This window comes from Schistocerca cancellata, chromosome 4, assembly GCF_023864275.1.
Source record: "Schistocerca cancellata isolate TAMUIC-IGC-003103 chromosome 4, iqSchCanc2.1, whole genome shotgun sequence".
Classification (NCBI taxonomy): domain Eukaryota; kingdom Metazoa; phylum Arthropoda; class Insecta; order Orthoptera; family Acrididae; genus Schistocerca; species Schistocerca cancellata.
The window spans coordinates 739899179-739911989 of record NC_064629.1 but is presented as its reverse complement, the minus strand read 5'-3'; the positions used below and the strand labels follow the sequence as shown (position 1 = coordinate 739911989).

Genomic DNA, 12811 nt, shown 5'->3' with positions numbered 1-12811 from the left:
AGTGCAAATGTTCTCTTTACGGATGCGGCTTCATTCCAACGTGATCAAATTGTAAATTTTCACAATAAACATGTGTGGGCTGACGAGAATCCGCACGCAATTGTGCAATCACATCATCAACACAGATTTTCTGTGAACGATTGGGCAGGAATGGTTGGTGATGTCTTGATTGGGCCCCATGTTCTTCCACCTACGCTCAATGGAGCATGTTATCATGATTTCATACGGGATACTCTACCTGTGCTGCTAGAACATGTGCCTTTACAAGTACGACTCAACATATGGTTCATGCACGATGGAGCGCCTGCACATTTCAGTCGAAGTGTTCGTACGCTTCTCAACAACAGATTCTGTGACTGATGGATTGATAGAGGCGGACCAATTCCATGGCCTCCACGCTCTCCTGACCTCAACCCTCTTGACTTTCATTTATGGGGGCATTTGAAAGCTCTTGTCTACGCAACCACCGTACCAAATGTAGAGACTCTTCGTGCTCATATTGTGGATGGCTGTGATACAATACGCCATTCTCCAGGGCTGCATCAGCGCATCAGGGATTGCATGTGACGGATGGTGGATGCATGTACCCTCGCTAATGGTGGACATTTTGAACATTTCCTGTAACAAAGTGTTTGAAGTCACGCTGGTACGTTCTGTTGCTGTGTTTTTCCATTCCATGATTAATGTGATTTGAAGAGAAGTAATAAAATGAGCCCTAACATGGAAAGTAAGCGTTTCCGGACACATGTCCACATAACATATTTTCTTTCTTTGTGTGTGAGGAATGTTTCCTGAAAATTTGTCTGTACCTTTTTGTAACACCCTGTATAGGAAAGCAAAACTTTATAACCAGTGGCTAAACTAAAATGTGGAGTAACTCCTTTTTAAACAAAGCTGTTAAGGATGGTACTGCAGTTTTAGTTATTTATGAGGAGGAACATATTTGCAAAACAATTATTTAAAAATGTTTTGTAAAGTTTAAAAAGGACTACAGATAATTCCACAGTGAGTCAAAGAAGAAAATGGGTAATTCCAACTTTCTGTATTCCCAACAGAGAGAAATTTGTGGGCACAAGTAAAAGTGCACAAGGATGATAAATTCATCAGAGCAGTTGTGAACAGCATAAAATTAGGCACTGAATTTAAGGATGGAAAAACTGGTTGAATGCTTCACACATCTAATATATTTAATCATTAAAAATATTGACAGCTTTGCATATAAAAATAAAAACATTGAAATCCCAAACAATGCCATCTTAATCTCACTAAACATAGTAAACCAATACCATGTACACTAGTATTCACTAAAGGAGGCTATCAAGGCAATAAAAAAAATGTAATTCCTAGGTGAATACAACTTGCAAAGCTCGTCAACATATGGTTATGCTCGATTTCCTGTTGGTGTATAATTACTTCACATCTATTGCAGGAGGCAAATTATTAGTTATGATGGCAAAAATTGTATCAATTGATTAGAAACAAGATTCTTTGAAGAAGTAAGGGAAAATTAATGTATTATAAGTGATATATAGACGAGTTCATCATATTGCTTCAAGGAGACTGAGGTGTTATTTCACTAGTGCAGAAAATGAATACATCCTACTCAAAAATATTATTCACCGCATTACTCTAGTAGAAAAAAACAGTTATCTTCCTGGAGCTTATGATTTCAGGAAGGGTGGGAAATGTGTGTCCAAGACTTGCGGAAACACACATGCAAGAATGTTGTTGTAATTGCAAGGTCCAGTCATCCATTGAGCTACATTTACTTCTACTTAGTGCTGCATAGACTCGTGCATCTTCTGTCACAACATTTAGAAATTCAGGAAGAGCTTCAAATTTTAAATCAGATTGGAACACAAATGCCTGTGAGCCAGGATATATTAAATGAATGTTTAATAAAATAAGATATAAAAATTAAAAATCTTTGCACAAGATTGTCAACTGTAGGAAATACCTCACTATGACTTAGAAGTGTAGTATATGATAAGATTGGGCATAGTCTTTGACATATGCTAGTATTACAGTGAGTGTTCTACTTGTTACTGATGCAGTGAGGAACAAACTTACTAGCTCCAGAATGGAAGCAGAACTCCCACAATTATTCACAGAATGTTAGTATAAGATAATGATACCAGATAGATGAAACAATCCTATAATTTTTCTAATCTGCAAAATGGCAACATGGAAGATGTGAAGAACTACATGCCCTTTCATCTTTTGTTAGCAGTATACAAGACTTTTACAAAAATCCTTATAGTATTAACTTTGAACTTTAACCAGGCACAAGGAGAAGCTGGCTTTGGAAGTGTATGTAATGTGATGGACTGTCTACTGGTTGCAGGTTGTCAAAGGAGTTGCAGAAAGAAGCGGTGTTATGTACTGTGAGACTGTATGACGGTGTTAGTCTCTTCTGGAAACCCTATAGTACAAAGGAATAAAATCTAGCTTCATCAGTGTGCTGAAGAATATGTATAACAAGGCTTCACATTCCATCTGATTACATCAAGAAAGTGAAAATTTTGGAAATAAGAAAGGAGTTAAACAAGGCTATTCTCTGAAACCTCGGAAGGGATCCTCAAATCATTAAACTGGGATGAAGAAGGAACATGCATAAACAAATGTTATTTGAACCACCACCAGTTCCCAGATGACAGTGTTTTGCTTTCTGTGTATCCAGAAGTACTTGAGCAAAGGGTTGTGGAACAGAGCAGAGCAGGCAGAACACTAGGCCTGACGATTAATTACACTATGACTAAAATAATGTAAGATCAGTATGCTCATAGGAAAACAGTGTGAGCTAATAATAAAACTATAGAAACAATTGACAAATTTCAGTGCTTAGGAAAACAACAAACGAATGGACATTTGAAGGAGTAAGCATGAAGGTAAAAATGACTCGAAGTTAATTTGTGAAACTGAATGTGGTATTTACAAGTAAATTACAAATGTAGTTTGAACTGAAAGTGTATACTGCCAGAAATGAAACACAACATTAAATGCACAGAAAGTTCAAAAATTTGGGTGTTTCCCAACAAGCAATGGATAGATACATGTTGGGCATAACAAGAAGAGGGTTTAAAATGGATAAAAGAAAATACAGAAGTTGAGAACATGATAGTGATCATTACGAAACACAAATTGAGGTGGGCAGGGCATTCAGTGAGACGGAACAATGGAAATGGACAAAATGATTGCATGGTGGACTTCTTGAAATAAGAAAACAGCTAGAGGACAACCCAACTGAAGATGGGCCGATAACAGCGAAACAAACTGGACCAACTTGGATGCGAAAAATTGAAGATTGTAATGTATGGAGAAGAGGCTTATGACAATGCATGTGCCTCTGTGTTACAATGCTTCTTTTGTTGCAATGTTGGTAGGGCACTTTTAATATTTTCCTCCTACATTATTATATGTAGTTGATTTTGTTTTCTTATTTATAGACTTGAAGATGGTGGTAGAACACAACAAAAACTGGCAATTGTAAAAGTTAATGAGTAGTAGTCATCCACGAAATAAAATGATAAAAAAAGATATGTGCATTATATTCTCCCCCTGTGAAATACACATCCAGGTGCCCAACTACTACATTCTGCATTATATATGTAACAATTAGTGGCAGTTGCTTCAGTCTTCAAATTTAGGTTCAAAACTTAGAAGATGCTATGATATGAAACTCCTATTAAGTTTTCAATTTCAGTTACCTTCATGAGAACCTAGAATGTAGATAAACTTGAGAACTTAGCTGTGGTAAATAGTTACCTGCCATTCATACACTGTTCCAGATGTGATGCCGTTATAGTAAACTGTGAAGATAAAGTTCTATAGTATTTTTTTCTGCAAATTTGCATTTATACTCATTTATTGATGGAATGCAGTGATTGATATCGTAATTTTGAAACTGTTGTAGGTCATTGGATGGAAGACTGCAAGTATCACATAGAAAAGGTTTACCTCACGTTATCTATTGCCGACTGTGGCGCTGGCCGGAGTTACAGTCGCATCATGAGCTCAGAGCAATTGAATCGTGTGAATATGCCTTCAACTTGAAACGTGATGAGGTCTGTGTTAATCCTTATCACTATCAGCGAGTGGAGACACCAGGTAATATCAACTTATTTTAACACTGTAAAAGAATTTTTAAACATGTTAGTCTAATGGATTAATGTACACAAAGATAGATTTGTTACAGGTAGTTCTATCAACATTCTCTAGAAGTTGGTAACAAACTGAAACTCAGTGATCAGATACCATTCATATTCCGTTCTGTGTTACAAAGTCAAATAAAACTGAACTTTCCCTTACAAAAATATGTTAAGGGTATTTCTTTATATGAGGGGGCTACTCAAAAAACAGGAATTGTTTTTGAAAAGCTATCTATTTTCAAAATGTTTACAAAACAACCCTATCCCCTTCAAAATATTCTCCTTTACAACTAATATATTTGTCCCACCGGTGCTTCCACTGTTGGAAACATTTTCTGTCGTCATATGGCTGACAGCTCCTCCCTCATTTTTTTCGTTACTACTTCAATGTTATCAAATCGATGTCCTTTCATGTCCCTTTTCATGTGTGTAAATAAGAAAAAAATCAAATGGAGTCAGGTCAGGTAAGTAAGGTGTGTGGGGCAGTGGAGCCATGCCATTTTTAGCCAAAAACTGTCAAACAGAGATGGCTGTGTGTGCAGGTGCGTTGTCGTGGTGGAAGAACCACTCTACTGTCTACCACTAATGGGGTCTTTTTTGATGAACACTGTTGCGCAATCTTCTTAAAACTCACGAATAAAAGGTTTGAATCATGATCTGACCTGGGGGAACAAACTCTGAATGATTACGCTCTTGTTGGACATCCAGAACAAGGTTTTTCATAAGTCGACACTTTACCTTTTCTAAATCAAGCGAACCACTTGTATGCTTGAGAGTATTTAGGATCATCTTGTTAAACTGTTTCCAACATTAAAACAGTTTCAGCAGCATTTTTGTTGAGTAGAAAACAAAATTTTACAGATGCATGTTGTTCACTTAAACTTGAAATCATAAAGAATGAAACAACAACAAAATAGTGCTAGCAAAAACAATCACTGCAGACAAACAGAAAAAGCCAGGTTGACAACCGAGGTGGCACTGAACTGGCAATGAGTTGTGCTGTATACGCCTAGTGGCAGAAATGTGTACTACACAAGCTCCACCCATGGCAATCTTATTACAGCTTTTTTTAGGTACCTCCTTGTACACTTGTAAGTTGATAAATCACTCCCTTGATAATGAAGTTAAAAACAGGACTTGAAGCCAGAACCTTGACATCACGGGCAGTGTTCTAAGTGGCTGAGCCATCCATGAATGTCTCATGACCCATCACCACAGCTTCACTTCTGTGTACTGGCCTGTTTTCATAACTTCACAAACTTGTCACAAAATATTGTTTGCAATATTAAAAGGCCTTTCACTAAGGAAACACTGATCAGGCTCATAATAAAATAAGGAAAATAAGAGCTCACATGGAAAGATATAGGTGTTCATTTTTTCCGCACACTGTTCAAGAGTGAAATAATAGAGACTTATTGTGAAGGTGGTTCGATGAACTCTCTGCAAGGCACTTAAGTGTGATTTACAGAGTATCCATATAGATGTAGATGCAGATTTTTTGCATACGTTTGTGCATGTTAATTCTAGAGTTCTATGGCTGTTATATCTACAAGGAGATCAAAGTTTCATTGAAACCATCTCAGCCGCATCATGTACATATTTATTTAATTCCATGGCCTATTTTAGGACCTCCTCTTATTATCAAGTGCCTCATAAATATATTAGCAACAGTGTAAGCAAAAAGATAAATGAAAGCCAGTGCAGTTACACACACAAATATTTTGTCAAACATATTTCTAACTAGTATGAAACATAAAAATGTAGCATAAACACATACCATGCACATATAACATACAATTTCAATTAAGTGTATTATACAGATCATCTTCATGCTGTTGTATTATGCTTGTAGTACAACTATCAACATCTACATGCATACTCTGCAAACCACTGTGAAGTGCATGGCACAGAGCACATCCCATTGTACCAGTTACTAGGGTTTCTTTCCATTTCATTCACATATGGAGCATTAAAAGAATGCTTGTTTAAATGCCTCAGTACATGCTGTAATTACTCTAATCTTGTCATCACCATCACTATGTGAGCAATATGTAGTGGGTCGTTGTATATTCCTAGATTCATCATTCAAAGCTGACTCGTGAAACTTCGTTAGTTGACTTCCTCGGTATGGCCTACATCTATCTTCAAGAGTCTGTGAGTTCAATTTCTTCAGCATATCTGTGACACTCTCACACAGGTCAAACAAACCTTTGACCATTCTTGCTGACCGTCTCTCTATATGTTCAGTATCCCCTGTTAGTCCTATTTGGTTACAGGTTCCACACACTTGAACAATATTGTAGTTTGGGTTGCACGAGTGATTTGTAAGCTATCTTCGTTTTAGACTCATTGCACCAATAACCCAAAGTGTACCACTTGCTTTAGGCTTGTGATCATTCCATTTCATATCTGTACACAGTGTTTGTTACACCCAGGTACTTGTATGAGTTGGGCAGTTCCAACTGTGATTCATCGATATTATAATCACAGATTAACTTATTTTTTATTCATTTTTTTTAAGTGCACAATTTTACATTTCTGAACATTTAAAGCAAATTGCCACTCTTTACACAATTCTGAAATCTTATCAAGATCTGACTGAATATTTATGCAGTTTCTTTCAGACAGTATTTCATAATAGACAACTCCATCATCTGCAAAAATTCTGAGCTTACTATAAATATTGTCCGCGAGGTCAGTGGTATACAACATGTACAGCTAGCGTCCCAAAACACTTTCCTGGGGCACACCTGCAGTTACTTCTACACCTGACGATGACTACCCAAGATAACACTCTGTGTCCTCCCTACAAAATAGTCCTCAATCCAGCCACTAATTTCATTTGATACCCCATAAGACCATACTTTTGACAATAAGCTAGGTATGGTACTGGATCAGATGCTTTTTGGAAATCAAAAAATACTGCATCTACCTGTCAGCTTGGATCCAAAGCTTTCAATATGTCATGTGAGAAAAGTGTGAGTTGGGCTTCACAATATCAATGTTTTTGAAATCAATGCTGTTTGAAATGGAGGAAGTCTTTCTGTTAAAGATACTTCATTATGTTTGAGATCTGAATATGTTCTAAGATTCTACAACAAATTGGTGTCAACCCAATATTGGACAGTAGTTTTGTGATCGCTTCTGCTACCCTTTTTGTAGACAAGTGTGATCTGTGCTCTCTTCTAATCCCTGGGCATGGTTTTTTGCTCAAGAGAGCTATAATAGATTATACTTAAAAGAGGGGCTGTCTCTGTTGCAAATTCAGTGTAAAATCTGATAAGGATTCCATCAGGCACTGGGGCTTTGTTCAATTTTAACAATTTTGCTATTTCTCAACACCTTTGACATTAATGTCTATTTCACTCAGCTTTTTAGTGGTACAAGAATTAAATTTAGGTAAAACTTGTAGGTTTTTCTTGGTAAAGGAACATTTGAAAACCGAGTTCTTCATTTCTGCTTTTGCTTTGCTGCCCTCAATTTTAGTCCCTGTCTCACCTGTTTAGTGACTCAATGTTAATTTTGTTGCCACTAACTGCCTTTGCATACAACCAGAATTTCTTTGGGTTTTGTGAAAGATTATTAGACAATATTCAGCTGTGGTCATCACTGAAAACCTCATGCATTGCTCTCTTGATAAACAAATGCTTTTCATTCATCATGTCTGTATATACTGCTCTTTACCTTACCTTGCATCTATTATTGAGTAGTCTATTTCTTTGGGAGTTTGTGTAAGTGACTCTATACCATGTAGGGTCCATAACTATCAAGTGAATGGTCAACTGTTCTTTTAAATTTTATGTATAATTCCGCTACTTGCTTCTGTTCTGAGCTAAAAGTTTCAAATTTCTCATTGAGATATGATATTACTGCTTCTTTATCTAGTTTACCAAACATATAAATCTTTATCCTCATTTTAGTTGTCCTTTGTACTAAGACTGTTCGTGGTCACTGATACCAGCTTCGATATGCCCACCCTCAAAGAGGTCAGGTCTGTTTGTTGTCATTAGATTTAATATATTTCCATCATGAGTGGGGTTTTGAACTATCTGTTCTAGGTTGCTTTCAGAGAGGGCATTTAGTAATGTTTCACGGATGTCTTATCACATCCACCACTAACAAAACTGTAATTTCTCCATGTGATTGATGGATGATAAAGTCTCCAATGATGATTACAGTATGATTGGGGAACTTACCTACAAGTGAACTGAAGTTTTCTCTAAAGTTTCCGGTTACGTCAGAAGATGATTCTGGTGGACAGTAGAAATATTCAGTAACCATTTTATGCCCACACTTCATACTGAGTCTTATCCGAACAATCTCACATGTAACTTCAATTTCTATCATGTTGGATTTGGGTTTCTTGTCTGCTGTGACAAATACACCATCTCCATTTCCCATTTGCATATCCCTTCAATATACACTTAAAATTGTCCCCAAAATTCTCACTGCTATCAGTTTTAGGTTTCAACCAGCTTTCTGTACCAAGTATAATGTGAGCTTCACTGCTTTTCAGGAGCACTTTGAACTTTGGGACTTTGTTGTGAATACTTCAATAGTTGACCACTAGGATCTTAATACTCTAAGCTGTGGGAGGCATTTCTTTCGATCATACACTGATACTTCTGGGTTTCCTACAGCTATCATAATCTGGATTAGATGGAGAGTCACCTAATACAAAAGCCCTGTGCGTACCCCGCATGAAGTCAGCAACCTGAGTAGCAGCCTCTGATCTGTAGAGCACATTTGATCTATTTATGGGGACCCTACAATTCTCAACCCTATGGTGCAAGTCCAGGAAGTCACAGCTTAACTTGTCACAGAACCTTCAAAGTGTCTGATTGTCCTTCCAGTTAACTCAGAACCAAGGGGCCACAATCAGTTCTGGGGACAGTGCTGCAAATTGTGAGCCTCATTGAAACTCCAAGTGTGAGGCTGGCCTTCTCAACCTTCCCTGTCAGTCACTGGAATGACCCAAGCATGACCTTGGAGCCCACACGACAGGCATAATTTGTTCTGATGTGCACCACAATCTGCAGTTGGTTGCACCATATTTCCTCAATTGTTGCTGGAATAGCCTCTTCAACATGTTGAATGAGGCTCCCAGGCATCCACACTGAATGCAAGTGGTGCCCTTTCCTGTCTCTTGCTGCCATTTCCCTAAAGGGTGCCATCATTTGCCATACATTTGAACTGCTGATGATTAATAGATCCCTACCCTTTTGCGTTTGCCACCTCTTGACGCTGGACAAATTAGGTTTCCCAAAACAGGTGGAAGTGAGTCCCACTGGCTCAGTTTCAGTGAAAGACAGCACCTCCAACTTGGTCATTGGTGTTCATTGGGGGGATCATAATAACACTGAGTCCTCCGTGGTCTCTGTCCACACTGTACAGGACACTTAGATCTACCATTGAAACACCACTCGCAGTCAAGTGGGCGAGTAATGATAGGTTCCGTAGTTCCTGCAGAGGAGCAGAATCCACAGCAGAGGATAGTACTTGAGGTACCTTGGGTACCATACCACAGATATACGATTCTCGTGAACTCTTCCAACACATCAATTCTCAGCAGCCAACAATGTTTTGACAGTAGTCATTGTGATTTCCAGCTACTTACAAATGTCAACCAACTCGTACCAAGTCCGAGAACAGTGTACACAGTGGGGCTGGATTTTGGCAGGTGCAATGTATTACATAACAGTGAACAAATAACTTTAAACTAAGCTTGCTGATTAAAAATTAATAATTCACCATAAGACTTGAAGCAAATACACAAAATCAGATTTCTATTAAGGTAAGAGAAAAACCTTTGGTAAAAGTTACTAGTTTCATAAAATTTTCTGAGGTTTACTTTAATTGTTAGCAAAGTTAAAAATAGAGTTGATTTGCAATAAATGTAGATAATATGTTCTCCTCTTTAAGAGAAAACTAGATGTAACACAATATGTTTGTTACAATATCTGCTACAGTGAATAAATCACAAATGCTGATTTACTAAAAATTAGGTTTTGCACAGGCCAACAGTAACTTCCGAAACTTCTCAAAAATGCACATTTATTTGTGTTAATATACAGTGAAATTTGAGATCTATTCTTTGGCAGTAACTGTGAACCACAAATGCTGACGTGCTACGATATGAGTTATCCAAAACACTCGTACGGATAACTTATGAAAAAGTAGTTTTGTAAACATCTGAAAATTCTAAAAAATAACCTATTTCTCATGTAATTATGTTATGAAATTAGAGAATGATTGTTTTGAATGAGGATAAACACACTACTCTCAAAAATTTTAAAAGAACACAAACAAGATTAATTCTACAGTTGATGATAACAAACAGTACGGGTTTATTGCGTCACTCACAAATTTTTTAAATTTCACTATATATCACAATACAGTCTGTGAAAGATTATGCAGAAGCGATGCAAACAGTAAACTATGTGAATCTAGAATTTTGAATCAGCTTATGAATCTTGCATACCTCATCACACACAATGGCAAATTCCAAAGTCGGCTTTAAATAAACTTGTCAGTTTCATGGATTTTTTACTTGACTGTTTCCGTGCCAACTTCTACACTTGCTTGCCGAAGATGAACACTGCAGCATGAGTTTATCTAGGTCAAAATCGAGTAAATGTGCAACACCAACAAAACACATCTTCTGCCTGTTGCAAATAACAGTGCAAAATCTCCTATGTAAAGAACATCAAGATATCCACAGATATTCTAAAAACTGATGTACATATGTATAATACACATCTCCTCCAAACCACAGGACCGATTTCAGCCAAACTTTATACGTGGGGTCTTGCCCACTCATCCCTAATAGGGTGCCTACGGGGTGTTGCAGTCTTGGAATGCTATACAACAATTCAAACAAATAACATTAGTAGTTTTATGTCTATAAAGAAATTGACAATACTTAACTTTGAAGATTTACAAGTAGTAATTGCAAACGAGGGGCGACATGCAATATAATTTAGAGTCCTTGATATGTGAAATGTTCAGGCAAGTTGACACACGTCACTGATAACTAATGTCCGCAATCCAGTGCTGATCTGAGCAGCCGAAGCTAGCAGTAGTGTCGTTTATATTCCCTTCTTCCAGGTGTCACTCTTGGCGCGGTGCAGTCCAATTCCGCGCACCATTGGCCGCCGTTTCCTCACCGCCTTCTCTGCTCTTGCATTCTGCATCATCATTCCGGCGCTTGTGGTCACGCCAGAACATTACTCCCCCCCCTCCAAAGCGACGGAGCATGATCATGTATGGAGTGTGACTGTGGCGGGGGATGCAGGAGCATGGACACTGATGGACCAGAAGTTGTGGTTGCAGAGGACGTCCAGCTTCTGGCTGTACCCCGCCATCCAGCCTGCACTCTGGCGAAAATGTCCCCCAGAAAATGAGCAGGGGGGGCACACATCCACCTCTTGCTGCCATGAATCTGATGAAGAGGTTGGCGACTGCTGCGGTGTGGGCGGCTCCAGCTCCATCGGTAGGGCGAGTGGAGGCAGAGGCCCCGTCTCCATGGGGTTGTCCTGCGATGTTGTGATAACACCGTCTGGCAGCTGCTGTGGCCACACTCCTCTGGACCCATGAATCTAGCGGGGGGGGAAGAGAGACTGAAAGATCATCGTGTACATGACACAGGCGAAGTTGATTTTGATGGTGGCACTGCAAACCATCGGAATCTGAAATAAGATACATGCAAGCACCAAGTCGATGGATGATCTCTCCTCACGCCCATTGTCTGCTGCCACTAAAAACCCTGTAGACGACAATATCGTGTGGCACGACATGATACTTGCGGCCTTCATGTCATGCTGGATGCTGAGGGGGGTGGAGCAATGTGTGATGGTGGTGGCTGTGAAGCAATTCCGCTGGCGATGTTCCATCTTGTGGGTGCGAGTGATACAAGGCAAGAAACAGTTGCAAGGCTTGATCCCTGGTGTTGTCAGAGCGAAGTTTGGCCATCTGCTGCTTGAATGTTCTGACAAAACATTCTGCTTCACCGTTTGACTGTGGATGGAATGGTGCACTAGTTGGATGCAGTATGCCATTGTATTCACAAAATGTTTCAAACTCATGGGATGTGAACTGAGGGCCGTTATCTGACATTATTACTTCATTTAAACCTTCTAGGCATAAAAATCGATGACAACACCTGAATCGTGCTACGTGACATCGTTGACTTCATTGGCACAGCAATAGGAAACGTGCTATGTGAAGGAGACATAGCTTCCATTCTGCTGAATTGAACTTTTTTCTGTAGAAAAAAAAAATTCCATTGTGCAGGCAATAGTACTGGGCTGCCTTAGGATAACTGGGATCCCCTAAATGAGTTTTCATTAGCTTCAGTTTATCGTCGTCATTTTGCTCTCTCCTTAAGTTCTCAAAGACTTTCTTCGAGGCAGTTTCCTGTTCGACTTCACGCATAGCAAAGGTATGTGCTTCATATTAAAAAACTAGAAACCCACCTCGATTGCGAAAAAAGCACCTAGTGTTAACCTAGGTTTCGCTGTAGATAACTACACCTTCTTCAGAACAATAAAACCCACAAGTGCCTAAGAAGACCTTTGTCAATGATTAAAAGAACACCATAGCTATACATTTATAAATGAAAAAAAGGAAAACACAAACAGTACATATGTACAAAGTCAAAACCA

The 12811-nt window shown here is 38.6% G+C and overlaps 1 protein-coding gene across 3 annotated transcripts in view; it reads left to right on the top strand.

Moving 5' to 3' along the window:
* Positions 1–12811, top strand: part of LOC126183880 (mothers against decapentaplegic homolog 3-like) — a 216129-nt gene that overhangs the window by 119611 nt on the left and 83707 nt on the right. For all 3 annotated transcript variants that reach the window (XM_049926184.1, XM_049926183.1, XM_049926185.1), the window contains exon 2: positions 3914–4107. In XM_049926184.1, the coding sequence (XP_049782141.1) occupies positions 3914–4107 (194 nt within the window). The remainder of the gene's footprint in view (positions 1–3913; positions 4108–12811) is intronic.